The sequence below is a fragment of the Ursus americanus genome, chromosome 3, assembly GCF_024610735.1.
Source record: "Ursus americanus isolate L20-20 chromosome 3, mUrsAme1.1.p, whole genome shotgun sequence".
NCBI classification, from domain to species: Eukaryota; Metazoa; Chordata; class Mammalia; order Carnivora; family Ursidae; genus Ursus; species Ursus americanus.
This window is the reverse complement of record NC_142129.1, coordinates 43,774,799-43,797,439: the sequence shown is the minus strand read 5'-3', so window position 1 is coordinate 43,797,439 and position 22,641 is coordinate 43,774,799. Positions and strand designations below refer to the sequence as shown.

The window sequence follows — 22,641 nt, the reverse complement described above, 5'->3', positions numbered from 1 at the left end:
TAATGGAATATTACTCAGCCATCAGAAAGAACAATTACACAACATTTGCATCAACATGGATGGAACTGGAGGAGATTATGCTAAGTGAAATAAGTCAAGCAGAGAAAGACAATTATCATATGGTTTCACTTATTTGTGGAACATACGGAATAGCAGGGAGACCGTTAGGAGACGGAAGGGAAAAATGAAGGGAGATGAACCATGAGAGATTATGGAATCCGGGAAACAAACTGAGGGTTTTAAAGGGGAGAGTGGTGGGGGGATGGGCTAGCCTGGTGATGGGTATTAAGGAGGGCACGTATTGCATGGAGCACTGGGTCTTATATGCAAACAATGAATCATGGAACACCACATCAAAAGCTAATGATGTACTGTATGCTGACTAACATATCATAATTAAAAAAAAAAAGAACTTAGTACTTTAATACCTAAGGAAACAATGAAAACATTCAACTCCACAAGTACTCCAGGGCCTGGCCCACTCTTGAGAGGAGTAAACATCAGGCATCAACAGCCCCTACCACTCCTTGGTGCAGGTGAGATGACCTAGAGGTATCTGCATAGGAAAGTTCTGTCTCTGATCAGTCTTTTGAAGCCAACAAGAAGCCAGAGACCATAGAGACCAAGAAAGTCCTTCAGAGAAAGTTAAGGGAGGCTGGAATTTTAGCCCTGAAACATTATGACTGCTCTTCATGCTTTTCTCAATTTTATTACTTCAGGAAAAGCAATATGAGATTTAAAATAAGTGAAAGAAAAAACAAATATTTTTTCTCAAGTTTTCACTGTGGCTCCAGACTAGAAGATAAAAATAGCACGTATTGTAGAGGGCTAATACTTATGAAATACAGATGTCATCACTTGAAGATTGTGGTGCCCTTCTGTGGAGAATGCTAAGAATAAACACAAAGCGGAAGCTTCGATACTTGCTTGATACTGCATTTTTAACGGTTCTACTAGCGTGTGGGTGTCTAGAAAAGAAATGGCATTAACAATGTAGACAGCGCTAGCTCCTGGAATTGGCACATATTTATTGCTAAGACAGCTGTTAAAGAATTTTTTATAATGTTAATAGAGTTTCTTCAGACAAATGCATTGCTACTTGTGTTCCTCCCACCCTCTGTGTAGAATCTGACAAAATCTAATTTTTCAGGGGGAAAATGAATAAATATTTATTTCATGAATACTAAGAAGTTATTTTTAATCCTGAACATCAGTGTTGAGGGAAAAAAAATCACATTTTACACAGTTCCAAAATTATAATCCTTTCTGTCAGACTGGGTTCCTTTAAAAATACAATGGTACGTTAAGAGTGTAACGAAATGTCTAGAAGATAAAGTGAAACAATGAAAGCTTATATACCAATAATTCTAAGGGAAAAGTTGTTTAAAAAGATTAATTTTGTCATTACCAAAGTGTACCTAATATACTTTTATTTGACATTTCTACTATGTAGTTATTTGGTAAGAGATTGGAATCTAAACGGCTATGTAAAAAGCATGAATTGACTTTAGAAGTTTTCTTTGGCATAAAACAATTTAATTATTTTAAACGCACCCATCTTACATCGTATTAAATAGATTATATCACCTACATATGCAATATACATTTATATGTATATACTATATATATATTTACACAATTGTATATAATATATCTCATATGTGTATATTTATATATATTTCATATATGTGTGTGTGTATATATGTATGTATATGTGTGTATGTATATTTATATTTCAGTTGCTGTTTTGATACTACAAATGTGAATTTCAAAAGCACAAAAAATGTACAGGAGGATGATAATAGTAGCATGCTACTTGTTCCTTTATAATGCATCATGAGGATATCTTGAGAAGCACAAAGATATTCACTAAACCTAAAAGTATATAAAAATACATTGCTTTGAAATGGATGTTTGTAACTGAAAGAGCTAACTGTTCTGATTCACTGTGACTCATTGATGCTAGAACCATGTGTAAGTAATAGGCTTTGTACTTCCAGGCTCTCAAGAGTATTAAGTCAGTAGTAAAAGGAGCAGGAACATTTTTTAGTTCACCCCATTTGACCACTTCCTACCCATATATCATGGAATGGTTAATAGTCTTCCCCCAAATCCATCCAAGAAACAATTATGTTGGGTTTCAGCATTGCTGAGCTCACAATAACTCTTGTTGGGTCGACCTACAGCACGGCTTCTGAAAATAACTAGAAAATAACACTTAAGTATATCAACCAAAATGTTTTAGCAACAAAACCCTCTCAAATCTAATTAGTGAGGTTTTATCCAGATACATGAGAATAACAGGCATCTAAAAAGTAATTTTGCAGTTCTCTCCTCCATTTATCAAACTTCTTGTAGTTTTCCTTTGACAGGGACATTGGAGTGCAGGGTTTAGACCCTTGGGTTATCTCACTACTTGAGAAAATAAGGATGTAAAGCATTTTGAAAAACAAACATTTCATGGCTCTTCTTGCTAAACCATACCGTTACCTTCCTGTTGATGCTCCATATGTTAATACGTACACATAAACTTGTTAAGTAAATGGGTCACAGGAGTTTTCATGGACAAATGGCTAAGGGAAACGGGATATTAATCAGAACATGTGTTGTTATGATGACTTATCTTAACTGGGACTCAGGGGACTCCAGATGTTTGGTCCCTGTACACTCATGGAAAATAACTCATAAGGATGCTGGATTCTCATGATGAAGGAAAATTTTTCATTAAAGAAATAGGCCTTCTTTTTGTCAATACACAATGGGGTACAGTGTAATATCTTCCCAGAACTAAGAAAAAACTGTTTTCCTCTGAGAAGGAAACAAACAAACAAACAAACAAAAACCAGAAGATGGGATTAACTATTTGTAGAAATCACTTCGAGACAACAGAAGTTGACCCCCATGGCATGATCAATAGTGATGTGTACTGCAAATCATTCATTGCTAAAAACAGTTAACTTCTGAAGTTTTACAGGTTTTGTTCTTAAAGTAAATTAGGAAGGACTCAAGGTTATTGTTATAGTAGCACTGCCTTGGATGTGAGAGGAAAGGATAGGGTAACAGCTAGTGTTAGAACTGTTCGCGATCCTTGGCCTTTTATACTCATCACAGTTCATGATCTGAGTGTACCTTTGGAGATGATAGAGCTTATGAAAATCTGGTAGCCTATGATGGGGAATCAAAGAAGTTTCCTCAAGATTAAGGTCCAGAAATGCAATAAAACACAACTAAAAGTGAACAAGAGTCATCATCTACCCCAAGATATCAACCTATCTGATGGTTGAATGTGTGGTTGAAAAGGAAACTAGAAAGAGAGGGTGCCAGGGAGGAGTGCCTCTCACACTGTCAGAATACAGGGCATGCAAGATGGCCCCCATCTATTCTTCTTGGCAAGTCTATCTCAATGGTGGAGACAGGTTTATCAATATATTCTACCTTGAGTCACACTTCATCAACTAACTCCCCTTACATTCTCAGCTTGTCAAGCAACCTTCTGATGTGTTTTGAGTTCCCAGGTAGGTTTTCCATCAGGAGAAAAAAACCACTGACTGGCCGGTTAACAGGAGCATTCTGGTGTACATATTGTACATCAGTAAATTAGCAGTCGAAACCATACATTGGGTATGAGTATTGGTGTTAGTGTCAGCAAATCTTTTGCAGCATAACCAACTCCTCATTTACTGTCAATATGAAGCTCCTCTGCCATTGTGTAGGGCACTTCTTGCTAATCAGCAGGTCGCCTTCACAACATCACATATAGTGTAGGCTCCCAAATGAAGGGATTGACTCTTTTTTCCCAGATAAGATAGTTCTTACAGACAGAGCAAAATGAATGAAAATCCACAAAGTGGATTTCACTTCACAAATCCTATGTCAAGAACTTTCAAGATTCCATAACCTCTTCTATAACTAAATGGTCTAATGTGTACCTTATGCAACATAAATTGGGATAGAAATTTGAACTAAGATGGCCATTAAGACACTGCCCTCTAAGACTTGTGAACCCATTAGAATTCTGAATAAAATCATATTAACACCTGCTTAGAAACAAATCAATCTGTCACAACTTGAGGCAAATATTAAATAAATATAAATGCCTATAAAGTCCCCCATGGCTAGGTAGGATATACGGGATTGATTCCAGTAAGAGTATACTGAAGATGGGTAAAAGTGTTCCGTTGTTTCTGTAGCTCTGCATGGACCAAGGCACAGCCAGGATCAGCTGCAAGTGATACTAAGAAGCCCTGTGGGAAGAAACAGCATAAACTGGAACAATGAGGTAATAAAAGGAGGCACTGACTACAAGCTACGGTTTTGATGAGTCTGAAATAGGGCAGTTCTTCATTCTGGTGTATAAAGACAGCCTAACAACCACTGTCCTGAGTAGTATGGGGAAAAAAAATATTTGGAGGAAACAATGAGGTGAGCATGATTCTCTGAGAAGAGAATACTGGGGTACAGGAATTTATACAGACTTGAAAACTGGTGATGGTCTCAACGAATGCACCCCTCCTGAATAATGGTCTATGTGCCAGTGAGTTTGCTGCTTCTCAAATCTCTGAACATGAACTTAAGTCAGAAACTATCTCTGCTGTGAAGACGGACACGTGTCTCCATTCTCCAGGCACCCTGCTGTTGGACTGTTTCCTCCCTGGATTTGCAGAGAAGGGCACACCTCCAGGCCCGTGCAGGCCCTATCTATCTCTCACTACCGACTCCATGGCAAAGCAAGTCATGACACCCCCCCCTGCCCCGCTTCAAGCAACGAACACAACATTTTCAACTGTAGCTGAAAAATAAGAACATCAAGTACAACTCAAGTGTAAAGGTTCAGACTATATCCTTCCGCTGCTTTTATTAATAACTTGGTGCATCTATTATAATAGAACAAAAGGCATCTAACAAAGTCAAAGTCATCCATTCCATTTATTTACCCATTTTCAAACTACTTTGGTAGGATCAGCTAGCTAGAAAACAGGAAAGACACTCATTTCTTCGGTTGACTCTTGGGAGCCCTGTAGCAAGTCAAGGTCATAAGATACCAGTCTTGTGAGGAATCACATCACAGGCAAAATGTGTGAATGTACACAACAAACCTTGTAATCTCAAGTAGTCGTTCTACGCGAACTAACAAGAATATTGGCTCTATTGCCTTTTATTTTTTCTGTATTGAGAGCCTCAAGACAAGACCATGAGCAACTTCGGAAATATGCAGAAAGAGTAGCTAGAAGGAAATGAGCTGACAAAGTTGTGTCTTGACGGGCAAAGGGAAGTAGAGAGCTAAGAAATTATTAGATGAATATAATATACAAGTGTAAAATCTCCCCACATGTAAGTTTCGTTTTGTTTTCTCTCAATAGGTTTTTAATTTGGCTTTTAATTTGTATTACCTACTGATGCCTATGATCTCCCTTATGTACTTATTTGCTAGCTGTACCTCCCTTCCTTGCGAAATGTTTAAATCTTTGCATGTCTTTAATTAAGTTGTTTATTTTCTTATTACTGAACATTGAAGTTTCTTTATATATTCTGGATACAACTCCTTTCACACATATTGGCTTTGCAAATATTCTCCCCAGGTCTGTGGGTTGTCCTTTCATTCTCCCAATAGAAGCTTCTGAAGACCAGATGTTTTTAATTTTGATAAAGTATAATTTATCAATTTGTTCTTTTATGGTTTGTACTTTTGGTGTCCTACCTAGAAAACCTTTGCCTAACCTGAGATTGCAAAGAGTTCCTCCTGTTTTCTTAACCATAAGTTTTATAGTTTTACATTTTCAATTTAGGCTTACGATCTATTTTAATGTTTGCATATGATTAAAATGTAGGAGGTAATTATTTTGCATATCAATAGCAAATTGTTCCATCACCATTTGTTAATGACTACCTTTCTCCATGGAATGCCCTTTGTCAATAATAAGCTGTCCACGTACATGTGGACCTATTTCTGGACTCTATTCTATTGACCCATTTGTCTATCTTGATGTTAATACCACGCTGCCTTGATTACTCTAGCTTATAGGAAGTCTTCAAACAAGGCCTACTTTTTTCGTCCTCCAACTTTTCCTTCTTTTTCCAAGTTGCGTTGTCTATTTTGGGTCTTTGCATTGCCATATAAATTTTAGAACTGGTTTGTCAATTTCTACCAAAAAAAAAAAAAACCTGCTAGGATTTTAGTTGGGATTGCATGAATCTGTAGATTTCCACTCTCTCTGGAAAATCCCCCAATATTTGGCAACTAAACACTACACTTCTAAATAATTCTTAGATCAATGTAAAAATCAAAATGGAAATTAGAAGGTATTTTGAACTAAATGTGAATACGAGTGCAACATGTTAAAATTTATGACATACTACTAAAGTGGTGCTTAGAGAGAAATTTACAGCACTTAATGCCTACATTAGAAAAAAAATTAATCATATTAGCTTCCACCTTAAAAAAAGCTAGAAAATAAGGCAAACTCAACCCAAAGCAAGCAGAAGAAAAAAAATAAAAAGATACGAAATCAATGAAATAAAAACAGAAAAACAATGGGGAATATTAATAACAATAATTAATAAAACCTATTATCCTAGAGCCAGACTGGTCTGGGAAAAAAAGAGAAAAAAGACAAATTACCAATATAAAAAAATAATAGATTAGGTCATTACATATTCTACAAAAATTAAAAGGATAATAAAATAATATGCCTATTCTTATACCAATTTAATTCCATTATGACCTGTAAACATACTTTGTATGACTTGGATCCTTTTCAATTTATTGGGACTTGTTTTATATCTCACAATCTGGTCTATATTGATAAATGTTCTGTGTGCACTTGAAAAGAATGTGTATTCTCTATTGTTGGGTATTCTAGGGATGCCACTTAGGTAAAGTTGGTTGGTAGTGTTCAAATCTTCCTTTCCTTGCTGATTTTACATCTATTTATTCTATCAATGATTGATTTCCTTGCTGATTTTACATCTATTTATTCTATCAATGATTGAGAGAGGAATGTTAATGTCTCTAAATAGAATTATGGATTAAAAATTTTTTTGCAGGGGGCGCCTCGATGACACAGTTGGTTAGGCATCCACTTTCAGCTCAGCTCATGAGCCCAGGATCCTGGGATCAAGCCCTCAGCTCCCTGCTCAGCAGGAAGTCTACTTCTCCCTCAGCCCCTCCCCCCACTTATAAATAAATAAAAATCGTAAAAAATAAAAAAAAAATTTGCAGTTCATTTTATGTACTTTAGTACATAAATATAAAGGATTATTATATTATCTTGAAAAATGGACTTTATTATGAAATGAATTTCTTTATCTCTGGTGATAGTATTTGCAATGAAATCTACTTTGTCAGACATTAATGCAGCCATTCAGGCTTTCTTTTTATTAGTGTTAGCTTGGTATACCAATTTCCATCCTTTTACTTTTGGGCTATTTGTGTCCTTTTTTTATAAAGGCAGACTGTAATTGTGTTTTACAATCTGGAAATCTCTGCCTTTTTATTGGGGTCTTTAGGACATTTAATGTTATAACTGATGTGCTTAGTTTTAAGTCTATGATGTTGCTATTTGTTTCCTATTTGTCTCATGTGTTCTTTGTTCCCTTCTTATCTTTTTTTTACTCCCTTCTTATCTTTTTTTTACCTTCTTGTGGATTAAGCATTTTTACAATTCCATTTTATCTCTTGTGTTGGCTTATTACTTATGTGTCTTTGTTTTGTTATTTTAATTTAATTGCTTTAGAGTTTATAGTATATGCTCTTAATTTATCACAATCTACCTTCAAGTGATATATCACTTCATGTATAATAGAACTTTACAATAGTATACTTCCATTTCTCCCTTCCCAGCTTTTTATGCTACTGTTGTCTGTTTATGCTATTGTTTCATGCTATTTCAGTCATATATGCTATTTTTTAAGATTTATTTAGTTAGTTAGTTGACAGAGAGCAAGACAGAGAGAATACACAGGAAGGGCAGAGGGAGAGGGAAAAAGAGTCTCAAGCAGACTCCATGCTGAGCATGGAGCCTGACACAGGGCTTGATCTCATGACCCTAAAATTACCACCTGAGCTGAAACCAAGAGTCAGCCACCTAACCGAATGCACCACACAGGCGTCCCTCAGTTGCATACGTTATAAATCAGACAATGTATTATTATGTTGTTGTTCAAATAGTCAATGATCTTTAAGAGATTTAAATGATAAGAAAAAATCTTGTATATTTATCCATCTAGTTACCATTTTTCGTGTGCCTCATTCTTTTGCGCAGGTCCGTATTTCCAACTGGCATAGTTATCTTACTGCCTTTCATGAACATTTCTTGTAGTGTGGGTCTACTGGTGATGTATTCTTTCAGCTTTAATATCTGAAACACATTTTTGCTGGGTATGGAATTCTTAATTGAATTCTTTTTTTCTTTCAGCATATTAAAGATGTTGCTCCACTGTCTTCTCACTTGCATTGTTTCTGATAAGAAACCTACAATTATCCTTATCTTTGTTCAATTGTACATGAGTTTTTATTCCTCCAGCTGTTTTTAAATTTTCTCTTCATTACTGGTTTTCAATCATGTGATTATAACATATTTTGGTATAATTTTCTTCAAATTTCTTGTGCTTGGGCTTTACTGAGCTTCTTGAGTCTGTGCATATAGTTTTCATCGTTGGGCAAAATTTTAGCCATTACTTCATCAAGTATTTTTCTTTCCTCCTCTCTCTCTTATGTTAGGGACTCCAGTTACCCATACATTAGGCTGTTGAAGATGTCCTATAACTCACTGATGCTCTTTACATTTTTTTTTCTGTTTCATTTTGGATAGTTTTTCACTACTCTTTCTTCTACAATGTCTAGTCTCATCCACTGTACTTATTACTAATCTCATCCAATGTTATTTAGCTAATCCCATCCAGTGTGTTTTCCATATCAAACATTGTAGTGTTCATCTCTAGAAGTTTGATTTTTGCTTCTTTGTATTTCCCATGTCTCTAATCAACTTCCAAATATATGGACTATAGTTGTAAGAACTGCTTTAATGTTCTTGTCTGCTATTCTAACTTCTGTTTCAGTTCTCTCTCTCTCATTGTGTGTAGTATTTTCTTGCTTTTTTGCATGTCCTGTAATTTTTGATTGGATGTTGGACACTGTGAATTTTACCTTGTTGGGTACGGGATATTTTTGTATTCCTATATATACCTATGAACTTTACTCTGAGGTGCAGTTATTTGGAAACACTTTGATCCTTTTATGTCTTGCTTTCAAAGTTTATTAGGTGAGACCAAAGCAGCATTTAGCCTACAGCTATTTACTCCTCCACTAATAAAATAAGACAATTAGGTGGATTCCACCCAATTCCTTTTAAATTATGAGGTATTCAAATCTGACTAGTGGGAATAGGCACTTTTCTTGCCTTATATGAAGTATGGACATTAGGACCATTCCCTCTAAACCTCTTGAATGGTTCTTTTCTGATCTCAGGTCATTTCCTATCTGTATGGGTCAATCAGTACTCTGATGAATGACTACTCTGTACATCTCTGGAGTTCTGTATCTCTATAGCTCTCTCCTCTCTGGTACTTTATCTTGTTAACTTTAGCCACCATGGCTCTCCCTGGATCCTTATTCAACTCTTCAACTCAAGGAGTCCATCAGGTCTGCCTGGGTTCCCCCTCCTTATGCTGCCTGGAAACCCTCTCAAGGGAGGAAGCTGGAGCAATGATAGGGTTTATTTCATTTGTTTCCTGTTTCTTGGAGATCACTGTCCTTCATTTCTTGCTATCTTGGAAACTATTCTTCCAAGAAGTTATCTTTTATTATGATTATTATTGTTTCAGGTGAAAGGGTGAATCTCATTCTTATTAGTCCTCTTTGTAGGAAGCAGAGGTCCACAGACAGTCTTTTGTCCACTCTTTTCACTCTACAGAGTTGACTTTTAAATTTCACGAACACCTTTAAGCATTCCAATTCCCAGAACACTCAGTGAAGGAGAAATTCCTGGGGAACCTCCACGCTGGGACTTGGCAATAACCCTTGTAGGGCCTAATTATAATCAACTTTTGAGAGGCACAAATGGTGGCTATCTCTTATATCTCTGTTAGTAGAGTCAAATAAAGTTAAGGGCAAATTCATATTTTTGGGAAACTCTAAAAAATTATGGCAGGTCCAAGAGGCTCTGCTGTTTCAAACATGACTAAAAACACACTGAAAATAATTCATTCACTGGCACCCCACAAGTCTCCCAGTGACACTATAAGTTTAGGCCCTGAGAGAATCTTGGCTCAGAGGCCCCATTCTTTTTATGTTAGTACATTTCTTCCGAAGAGTAAACAAGGTAGTTTCAAAGGACATTCATTCTTAGAAGTCAGTCCAAAAATTAGTGCTGCAGGATATTAAGTAGTACCTCAGTAGCCTGACAGAGATAATGTACAGCTGCAATGTGTTCACTATGCCAGGATATAATTTATGCTTTTAGCACACACCCCTTCTCTCTGTGTGTGCCTCAGCTCAATGGAGTTTGGGAATAACCAGCTGTGGTCCAGTTTCCATCAGGTTTCTTTCTGAATGCGTTGCATTCAAATGTTGCAACTTCAAACCATAGTGGGTTTGGTTTTACTGGGCACTGAATTGTGCTTGGATCCTCCCTCTCAAAAATTAGACAGAGCTGGTCACCACTGGTTCCCAGGGGTTATAGTAGGGGTAGAGGCATTAAAAATAGTTAAATTCACTCCCTCTGGTCATCAAATGTAATAGGACCTATTAAAAAGAAATGTTCAAAATATATGTGGTTGTTACAAGACAGCTTTTAAAAACCAATGTACCCACTGATCCATATATCATTTAAAATTTTTCCTAAAGTAGAGAGTTTTGATGACCAAAGGCGAAGAGATAAATGAGACTGATTGAAATCTTTTCCACTTCATGCCACCAAGAATAGCTGTAGTCCTGGTAAAGATTTTTGGTGAAGACAGCACAATTAACTAAAGCCTTATGATATCAAAGCAGTGAGAATGACTGATGTCATGTTAGCCCATCAATGAAATTAAAATACAAAGTTGTTCATTTCCAAGTTTGTGTATAAACTTGCTAGAATAAACACACCAGACCCATCTGAAGCAGTGGAAAGTTAGTTATGGAGAAGAAAAAGAACAGACATCAGAAAATGTCTCTTATTTATTTACTGCATTCTGTTCACTGCCTGATGGGATCAAGAATTCTGCTCATTAAACAATCAAGCTTTACATTTATTTGTTTAATAGAACATCATATCTCTTCACCCCTTTCCACACCCCGCTTTTAAAAAATCTGTTTAATTATTTTAAATACTTGGGGCAATTCAACTATAGAGGGCACAGGTAAAATAAAAGGGCTTAATGAAGGTAATAAAATTTAATTCACAATGCCCACATGACAACATCATAATAGATATTTGTAGCACAATATAAAAATGCAACAAGATCCCACGTTAAAGATTTGGGACTTAGTTTACTCTGCACTTTCATGCTGTAGGAATTCAGATGGGCTAGTTACTGAACGCAGGATGGACCAGGTGTCCAGGTGCTCAGTTTATATCTAACACCATTCTCCTCTACTGTACATTTTCTGGCTTGTATTACCTTGACTTGGGTTTAATGATATCTGGCAACAAACCTTACCCATAACAGAGTCTGGCTAGGATGACTGTCATTTTGAATTCTGTTTTGTCTCCGTGTAATTCGTGTCTTAGTCACAATCATTCAAGGAGGGTATTTTTTTTTTTTTAGGTATGTGGTTTCCATTTGCATAAATGATTTGGCAAAAAAACTGCACATGGGTGTTCCCTAGGTGTTATGTGATAAGACACCTGGAGTGAGTTATTGAATGAGATTAAAAGAAAAGGTTTAAGAACTGATTTCACACATATGAGTAGAGAAAGCCTGTCACAGTGGCTTAGGCATGAAAGCTAGAGGGGCTGCTTCCTTTTTAATAGGTGGAGTTGTGTTCAAATTTCTTGAGTCCTCAATCTGAATACTCAATATTTGTTCTTCAATGACATAAAAACCAAACTATCAAAAACAGCTTAGCATCCAATACAATGTCTCCAGGGAGGTATGATTCAAAGAGCATCTGGGACTCTTAGCACAAACCACTACCTAGAAACTTGCATTTTCAGTTTACTATCATGCACATGTATGAAGGGGTCACTAAGAGTAAGCACGTGTTACAACTGAAACAGGAGATTTATATAAAAGGCGAGAACAGTTTTCTCAGTAGGATAGTACAAAGTCTGAAGGATAATAGAATCTGAACTTCCAGGTTTCAGAGAGAGTAGAATGCTCTTTGTGAAAGGTAAAAGCAATGTTCACGGAGCACATCACAAGGTAGGTTCAGTCTAATTGGTTTGGTGGGGATTGCCATTCAAAACTTGCCTTTGAGACTTACTCTTGCTGACCAAACTGCATTCTACAACTATGTATGTTCTCCAATATGTGGGTCTCCCAACACAGTGATAACACTGAACAGATTTCTGTTCTGATCGAAAGCAATGATTCCTCATTAAAAGAGAAAATGTGAAAACCAGAAACCATGGAACAGTTCCCATTTATGTTGCACGATTCACAAAGACTCGTACTCCATTCCATTCCAATCAGCAAGCCCAGAGGCAACTTTAAAGTGAAAGTGAAAAAATGGCAAGTGGTAAAGAGAGAGAGAGTATAGAATGCATTTGTGATGGAGAAAATGATGGTGGACGGGAAGAGATACAACAATAATCAGTAAATTATTGAAATAGGAATCAAGTACTCCTTAAATGTAGGGAAGGGTTTTTTTAGGGTATAATATAAGAGTATATTAACAACCACAATTTCAATTCTAGGTGTAATTCTAACAAACCTGCATTAAATCGCACATTTTATGGAAAAATATAATGGAAAATTATGCTCTTACCATCTGTTTTCTTTGAATCACTTCCGACATTGGATTGATCCTTCCTGTCGGTCTTATTTTTACCATCTTTCAAGTCACCTGAAAGTAATAAACATGACAAACAGCATATGTACACAGCTAAAAGGGAAGTTATAAATAGTTTTAAACTTGTCAAGGTAAAAAGATGAAAAAAATGCATAATTTTAGTCATGGGGGGGTACATGTCTGAAAGTAAATATCTTTTTAAACCATATATTAGGTCTTAAAAGTTAAGATTATGATCCAGAAATTAAGACAAAGTTCCTGTTAAACAACGTTGCACTTAAGCCAATAATGTTTATTTTCCAAGAAAGGCAGTACAGCTTTATTATTGGGCTGTGGAGTGTGGAAAAAATTAGGTCAAATGTAAGTTATGCCAGCTCATAGCTACTTAACTTCTACATGCTTCAGTTTCCTCATTTGCAAAATGGGGGTAATAATAGCTACTCTATAGACATACTATAAGGACAAATGTATTGAAGGTAGTGAATGTGATATCTGGCACATCACGCAATGCCAACTGAACTCTAAAACGGAGCTATAAATGGTATTCCAAATAACGAGCTTGTCAAAATATGATTTGTAAATGTTAAGAAACACTATGCAAACAGATGTAGAATAAACACGTGTCAAAAACGTACTTAATTCATTCATGAAGGAACCCGAGAGATAGTAAGGGTGATGCCAAGGGCATTTAAGGAAATTGGTATTTATAGGCACTTTAGAAAACTGTTAAAAATAAGATTGCTGTGTTAGAAACAGAACTGGTTTTGTCCTACAGGGAAATAAAATCATAACCTGTGGGTAAGGGGTAATCTCCTCTAATAGTCAAAAATCTGTAAGTTAGCATACAACCTCACGGTACCTACTCTTGAGTCAACAGTAAATGACAAAGTTAAACACAGTCATGTTCTCCTAAAGTGGGAGTCATCCACCTGTAGCTCAGCGGCCAATCTGGAAACAGAGATCTTTGGGAATAGTCACATGCATTCGTTCACATACTGTCTGTGGCTGCTTTCACGCCGCAGTGGTAGGCGCTGCATAGCTGCCACAGAGACACGCAAAACCAGGAATAGTGACTGGCTGGGCCAACACAGAGAAAGCTTGCTGACCCCTGTCTAAGATAATTAAATAATCCCTGGCCATGTCTGTTCAAGAGTATGCCACTGTGACATTGAAAGGACACAGCAACCCTTCCCTCAGCCTCATTCTCAAGTTTTGGAAAATTTTCTCAGAGTCTTACTAATAGCATCTTTCTTTTTAGCCTGCATAAAACCCAGAATACATTACAACTAAAATAGTGGTACTTCTTGAAACAAGAAGACCCTAAGAATAATTGCAACTAGGAAGGAGTAAGCAGGGTCCTATCTTTTTTGCTTTCTTTGTGCCAGGCATATTGTATGCATCATTTCATTATATTCTTCTAACAACCTCATTATGAAGGTACTGTGATTGAAAGTAGATAAATTCATCACAGTTTAATTCACTAAATGATCAATTTGCAGAATAACAAACTCATCAAATGACTGAGGATGTTTTCCAAGCGTGAGTTTTCCTTTGGCTTCTCTGCAGCCACTGTGTCACATGCTGGTCCATCCAGCTGTGTTGAGTGCAGCACACCGGCCACCTGCCAGTGGTTCACACACCACCGCCGGCCCCACCTCTGCCCATAACCTTGCATGTGTGGCTCCTTCTGGCAGCAAAACTGCTCCTGTTGGCAGCCGTAGATCTGGTTTAAGCCATTCGTCTAACAGTTTTTGCATAGATGGCCAACTGATCTTTCCACAAAGTGATTTTGCTTAAACCAACTTGTGAAGAATGGACATGAAACTCATATTACCATCTCCATTTTATGGCTATGGAACCTAAGGCATAAATAAAGCAATCGACCACAATATACACAGATGGATCTGATTCCAGAAGCTAAGCTCTCCACCACTGTATCTCGCAACTTCCCTATGAAGCTCAAGTTTTCAATTTCAGGCTTCTGTTTACTGCTGCCATTTCTAAATGCCTTTGGCCTACAGATTTATGAAGAAATGGTTATCTAAGGATAATTTAAGACCATCTTGGGTTGTGATATTTTCAACAAAGTAAGTATTTTCAATGGAATTTGACAAATCCTAAGCTAAGATAGGAGTCAATAAATTTTCCACATTTCCTCTTACTCTTAATTCTGAAATGGGATGAGCTGGCTGAAGGGACTGAGGGAAAAGGAGGTCAACTCTAGCCAGGGTGTAAGCAGGAGGAGTTCAAGCGAAGGACATGATCATCACCCTTTACCACCAACGGCCAAAGGGAGGATTCCTTTGGAGGTCCCACGAAAACAGTCCAAATACTGGCTCCTTCTTGTTTTAAGGATGCCAGAGATGAACTCAAGGATCTTGAGCCCTGTAGTCAAACTAATTCCCTGCAGAAAAATGTCTTTCTTTCCTAAATGAGCCTTCACACCCTAATGCATAATACTTTATGCCTGAACTTCAAGGTTTTCCTGGACTGGAGCTTTATGCACAGCTGCAGCAAGACCAGGATGTCTTCCAGAAGTCACAGGAGAGGTTCAATTTGCTGGATGCTAGCCAGCAGCCTGTGGGCAGCCTGCCTTTTCCTCAGTCAGGGCTGGGGAGGCTGAAAGAGGAAGTACCTTGATGGTGACCAAAGCTTGAGATGGGGATCTCATCGTTGCTGATAAAAACACCTCTAGAACCCCACTTAACCACTGTCCTCTGGTTCCATCCTGGAAGTATCTTGGGCGACCACAAAGAAGGATGATGGGAAAGTGACACGTGTTTGTTTGATGATGTTCCTTGAACAGAATCCATTAGGTAATTTCCCACGGGTTGTATATGGACTAATGGCTGATGTGAGCTGTTATTCAATAAACAGGGGAAACCAAAGAGCCTTTCTGCACAGTTATAAATCATTTTAATTAGGCTGCTGTAACACAGTCCCGAACCACCATTAGCCTTTCTTATTATTGCTTAAAATTGACTTCTTTTCCCATCTCTCATTTAATACTTAATTTTTAAGGGAAATGGTAGACTGTTGATTACTTTGGGAAATAAACACAGTTGTGAAATCAACCCAGCCTAGTTGAAAACTCAGGCTGCTGTTTGTTTCTTTCAGGCTCTCCCTCTAAGGGTCTTCAAAATTGATTCCTGCCACCTCTGCCCTCTCTGGGTATTTGTTTATACTCATCACATGGAATTCATAACCTTCTCTATGACTGGCATGTTTATGTTCATTGGTTTCTCTCCCTGACCAGATCAGGGGTTGGCAAACTATGGCCCATGGGCCAAACATGGCCCCAGTGCCTGGTCTTATATGGCCCACAAAAATAACAATAGTCTATTATTAAATGGTTGAAAAAAAAAGGAGAATATTTAAGGACATTTGAAAATTATATAGAATTCAAACTTGAATTTTTATAGATAAAGTTTTATTGGAATTCAGCCACACTCATTTGTTTATATGTTATTGGTGGCTACTTTTGCACTAAAACAGGAGTGTTAAGTAGTTGCAAGAGAGACTGCATGGCTCTTAAAGTTTACAATATTTACTATCTGGTCCTTCACAGAAAAAGTGCTCCAACCCCTGGAATAGATTAGAAGCTTCTTGCGGACCTCGGCGCAGCCTCAATATTCCTCTGATTTCCTACTCTCCCCACTAGCGCCGAAACTTGCAAATAGTAGGGACGTGCTGATTATGAAACATAGAATTTGGACTCAGACCTGAATTTGACTTGAAATCTCTACTTAGTGGTTGCTTGACCTTCAGCAAGTGATTGAACCTCTCTGAGTCTCCATTTCCTCATCCACAAAACGGGAATGCATATATCGACGGCACAGAGTCGTTAGCATTTTTAAATGATTTAATGTAGGTAAAATCTCATGTCCAATGTCTGGCATATATTAAGCATTCAGTAAATGTTATTGATATTACTTTTACTAAGGGAAAGTCATTTTTCACCCACTTTCCTAAAAGAAAAAAAAAGTGGGGCAGAAACACATCTTGCCTCTCTCTGGAGCCCTTCCATACTCTCCTTCGAGAAGGAGAAGCTCATCTAGGAGGAGTTTGAGAACGCAAAGCTCAGTTCAGCCAGCCATTTCTCTAGTTCCCAACCCCCTCTGAGATGCGTTTTCCGTAAGACACACACCTTGTGCATCACTCCAGAAGCAGCCCGCTGGGGTGCTGGGGTGTTGGGGTGCTGGGGTGGGAACGAGGTGGCAGGTCCTAGGCCTGCCCGCGCTGCCAGTATCTGGTTGGCTAAACTCACTTCAAGGCTAATGTGTGAAGAAACCCATGTGCTCAGCAGACCAAGTCACGTTTTCCAATTCAACTCCAGTTGCAGTGGAGCTAATATTTTGATCACTGACTTCCTGATTCTGCTCTCTCTTAGTTGGTTCTGACCTTGGGAGGGGGTCTTTTGCACTGTCCTCGAAACACTCCAACAGGTATATCATCAATTCTTGTACAACTGAACGTATTTTCTGGCCAAGGATGCACTTGAATACAAAGCTAACTCGTTGGGAGCGGTCTCCAGAACCAAGCTGCTGAGGGGCCGGACAAGGTGGACGAAGGCCTTCTCTGCCTTCTACAGTGCTCCCGGGGTCACCTGACGGAATTTGTGCAAAGCTCTTGGAACATGATATGAGCTAGAAACATTATCATATGTATTAAAATACTGTTTTCTGATTCTACATGTTCTGTATGTTCATGGTAAAAATAATTGGAGACGGCTGTGCTAAGCATCTCCTTCGTCTCCCGCATTTACTCAGGCTCTGTAGCATACGTGATAGCTACAGCGTGGCCTGCCAGGTGGGTAAGAGGATAAACACGTCAAGAGGGGACTTAGAAAAGCATCTGGTGGATGGTCAATAAATGTTAATTATTCTATTGTGGTCGTTGTCTCTGCTATCCTTCTCATTATTGGAGGCTCATAAGTGGTCCTGCTGTGAGCAGGTATTATGCACACTTTCTAGAGCCAGTAGAAGGTTAAGTAACCTGGGTAAGGCCACCAAGAAGTGAGAGGCACAGCTATGCCTTGAATCCAGGTCTGTCGGACTGCAAAACTACCTTGCCACAACTTGGCCCTTGAAAGCTCCAGAGAGTCTGAACTTCCCGCTCTTTCCTAAACAAGGGAACCAATTCCACGCCCTTGTGCCTCAGCTCGTCTTGTTCCCTCTGGTGAAGAAGTCCCTATCCCCCATCTGACCAGCAAATTCAGCATTTAAAACACAGCTCAGGCTCCATCACCCCCTGAAGCTTGCTTTGACATTTCTCCATTCCACGAGCCTCAGACGCAACAAAGCTAATGTCTCTTTTCTGACATGATCCTTAGAGCATTTTAGCTGCCATGCCATGACTGTTACTTGCTCAGAATGATTTCTAAGGATGCCCGTGTCCCTGATGAGATTGTGGCCTTTCCATTTCTAAATTCTCAGTGCCAAGCACAGCGCACAAGGTGGTGACCAGATCATCTGGGTTTGCCTGGTACTTTTCTGGTTTTAAAATCTAAAGCTCTAGATGCCAGGAAACCCCTCAGTCCCAGGCAAACTGGGATAGGTGGTCACCCTAATATACGTACAGACATACAGACACATACTACAGGAACAGACCCTACATAGGCCTGAGCCCCAGCCCCGCCTGCTAGAGGGATAGTGCATATGGAAGACACTTTCCATCCACCCGTCTGGGCAGTGAGCTCTCCGGAATGTGCTGACATTGGTAATAGTTATTTCCCCAGTGGACAGGCAGGCACTGGCCAGAGTCTCCAGAACAGCTGGGAAGGGCCTGAAAAATATAATCTCCCCGGAGAGAATGGCCCAAGCCAGCCTCTGGCTTCTTTTGATGGGCTCCTACTGGGACCCACGGCCCAGTGAGGTGTGATGTGCCACAGCTGGGGAGACGGGAGACACCGGCTCCGAGGGCCACATCCGCACAGGTGCGGTTGTTCGCCAGCTTCCACTCATCACGTCATTAACACCCCAAAAAGAGTCTTTCACCAGTGAAACTGTACTCACCATTCTGTTGTTTTTCTCCTGAGGACTTCTCAGCTTTGGAATTTTTCCCACGAGGGTTGTCGCTTTTGTTTGTGCGTGTTCCATTGACTTGATTCTTAGCTTCCCCAGATGTCTTTTTCTCGGCTTTGCCAGCCGCGCCTTCTTCAGCCTGGCTCTTGGCTTCCATTTCCTTTTGCTCCTCCTCGGCGGCCAGGCGAGCTTCTTCCTCTGCTTCCTTCTTGGCCTTCTCCTCTGTACCCATGGCAAGTCAGGAAAGGCACGGAAAAGATGAAAAGAGGTCACACTATTAGGAGAATGGCCTCTTTAAACAAAAACAAGTATTTGCACTGAGTGGGGTCTATTTCTGGTTAATTCAAGTCAGATTAGTGTGTATATTCAGGAAACCAATGAAATCGGTTCATGGTGATGTCATTTCTGAAAATAGTGGGTGAGAAGAAGGGGCAGGGAGAAAGTAATAATAATAATAATGATAATCATTAACAAACCAATACGACAATTGGCATTTTCAATATTTATCATCAATAACTTCTCTTGAGTGTGTCCTCTATGCCAGGTATTATGCTAAGTGCTTTTCAAGGATTACTTCCTTTCGTTCTCAAAAAAGCCTTAGGCGGTAGCTACTTTATTATAACCCTATTTTATAAATGTGAAGTCAAGGCTTGGGGACATTACAAAACCCTCCCATGGCCACACTAAAAATTGGAGTTTCATGGAGATTTGTTTAGGCTCTGGAGTTTAAACATAAACAGTTGATTACAAAACAGAAAGACAGGAAAAATAATCGCCACAGTTTCAGGTCACTGTTTGTGAACTTAAAAGTAGGAAGGGGATAATTAGGCCTTACAAAAAGCATGGTCTTCAAACTGTCCACGAGATTAGAGGTAGCCTTTAGTCTGGGCAGGTACCCAGGTCTGCATCTTCCCCTTTAGCGAAAGGATGTCAGCCTTATTTCCAATTCTGTTCACTGTGAAAGGGTCTGGCTCTGTGTTTCATCAAAAACATAGCATAATTGCATATGATCAAGTATTCATGAAAAGATTGGTTCATTCATCCAACTAATATTTATTGAGCAGCGACAGCATCAAGTACCATTTTAGGTGCTGGGAATGGAGTAGCAAGCAAGACTTAATGGAAGAGAAAAGACCATAATTAAGTAAACAAGTCACAAAGATAATTTCAGGCGGTGAAAAAGGCACAGCAAAAATAAAGAAAAGTAATATGATGGAAGAGGACCAGCATAAGGGAGGGAGGTGACATTAGATCTGGAGGCAAAGAAAGTGCTATCTGACAAATTCTTTTTTTTTTTTTTTAAAGATTTTTTTTTATTTATTTATTCGACAGAGATAGAGACAGCCAGTGAGAGAGGGAACACAAGCAGGGGGAGTGGAAGAGGAAGAAGCAGGCTCACAGCGGATGAGCCCGATGTGGGACTCTATCCCGGCACGCCGGGATCACGCCCTGAGCCGAAGGCAGGCGCTTTAATGACTGCGCTACCCAGGCGCCCCTATCTGACAAATTCTTAATGATGAATTGCCGGCCCTGAAATGATCAGGGAAAATAGCATTCCAGGCAGAGGAAATAAAAAATGTCAAGGCTACGAGGTAGGAATGAGCTTGGTATGTTCAAGGGATACTGAGTTAGTCAGTATGGCTAACACAAATTTAGAAGAGGTTAGTGACAGATGATGTGGTCAACCAACCAAGGACATTCGGAGTTGAGATTCTGCAGAGCCTTGGAGGCAATGAGGTGGCGCTGGATTGTAGGAAGTAACGCACACCTAACAGAGACCTCCCTTGGGGAGAGACTCACCCTAGTTGGCACCCAACTGATTCAAAAGTTCTTCCAGATTGTGCCATCCATTATAAAAAAACATTATGGCATTTTTTTCTCTAGACGTGTTAAAAATATCCACACCTCATTATCAAGGGTCCTCTTTATTTCCCTTTGTATCTTGCTCCTGAAAAAGCTAGGTTTCACAGACAAGTCTGTTTGTAAGCTGATGGGCACCAGGGTGGTTATGTTTCCCCTAGTTTGAGCTGCTTAAGAGCACAAAGCCCAAATCGAATCCAGCTCACGTGTTCATGGGGCTTTCCAGCATTGTATTTCGTGGATGTCTTTGACCTCTGGCTTCGTTTTGCTTTTTCTGCCTCTACATCTGCCTGGCTCAAATGTCCTCCTTAATATATTATGACGTTTTCATTAATCTTTTCATTGATTCATCCAACCCATTCGATTCAATGCCCTGACCTCACCCCAGACACATTAAATCATATTCTGGAGGGAGAGGGGCAAGGATAGGATCTTTTAAATGCTCTCCAGATGATTCTAACATGCAATCAGGATGGACGAGCACTGATTTAAATTTTAAATGTTTGCCTTTCAATATTTTCTGACATTCTGCTTCCCAACAGGATGCATTTATACTTTACAATGAAAAGGTAAGGAAAGATTTCTTTACAAAATAACATAATTATGCAAATACAGAGTATAATCTGTCTTCTGACTTCTACAGAAAGAGTAAGAGAATGCCCTTGCGGATGTTGAGACGGCATTCTCAGTGGACTACAGGGTCACAGAAGGCCCCCTGGAATGTTCACCCAGACTTCCTCTCATCTCCCACAGTGCCCTGAGGACAGAGGTCAAATGTCATCTCCACCGCCGAATTCCAATGCTTGGTACAGCGCCTGGCACACAGCAGATGTGCATGGAGTATCTGTTAACTAAATGAAACTGTGCACAACGGCTATGATTGGGCCTATCTGCCAATGAACCTGACTTGTGCATATTCCACCATCTGTAATCCAGACCTGGATATATATATATACAGAAAGTTTATATACAGAAAGTATATATACAGTTTATATACAGAAAGTATATAAACTCTAAAGTCCTATGCTGGAACAGTTAGCCACTTGACAAATGCTGGTTTCCTTAACCACTAATACAGGTGAGTAAAAAGATGACTGTACTCACTACACAGAGAGGAAAAGTGAGGGGGAAGAGAATTTTCATTCATAGTCAGGTACCAGGTGAAATAATTCATGGTCCCCTCACAGAATCCCCACTATATCTGTGGCAAACTTTCAACCTTCGAAATATCCGCAAGTTAAAAGTAACTGATTAAAACTGAAGGTGTTAAATTCTGGTTTGCTACAGAAGAGCATAAAATATTATCTGAGTAGGAAAAATTCATTTGACAACTGAGTCTGAACAATTTTCTACGGAAAATCTAGCAAAAAAAAAAACTGGGAGAAGGTACATTTTAGAAACAAATCTGTTTTTGCTCAATTGCTACTGATACCAGGTAATTAATGATTGACTGGTGAATGGCAGCTCTTACGACCTCATACTCAGACCTTAGGTGAGCCTGCCCCACTCTGACTCCTTTCCCTGTGGCAATTGTGCTGCCCCAGGTGGCTCTGCAATGTTCTTCAGCTTCTCTACTTCCATCTCGCCTTGATTCTTTGAAATATCTGCTATTAGGGCGACCAGCCATCAGCACCCAGTGGTGCTACCCAAAATAAATAGACAAAAACAAGCAAACATGGAAATAAGAAAAAAAAATGGACAGGAGGTATGTTTGTGCCACATATTTTCAGGGTGAAATTATTAATATACATAAACCTTTCTTACAAAGAGAAAAAGTAGGCAAGTGCACAATAAATTTGTATGTGCTACAAGGTTCCGAGGATA

General features: G+C 39.0%; 1 protein-coding gene across 10 annotated transcripts in view; it reads right to left on the bottom strand.

Annotated features, from left to right (window-relative positions):
* PDE1C (phosphodiesterase 1C) overlaps window positions 1-22,641 on the bottom strand; it is a 620,160-nt gene that overhangs the window by 38,702 nt on the left and 558,817 nt on the right. For 9 of the 10 annotated variants that reach the window (XM_045792902.2, XM_087860925.1, XM_045792904.2 and 6 more), the window contains 2 exons: window positions 18,949-19,179; window positions 12,911-12,988 (listed from right to left, as the gene is read on the bottom strand). In XM_045792902.2, coding sequence (XP_045648858.2) covers window positions 12,911-12,988; window positions 18,949-19,179 — 309 coding nt within the window. Of the gene's footprint in view, window positions 1-1,683; window positions 4,245-12,910; window positions 12,989-18,948; window positions 19,180-22,641 lie in introns of those variants that run through there. The other variant, XM_087860921.1, reaches the window with a different exon arrangement.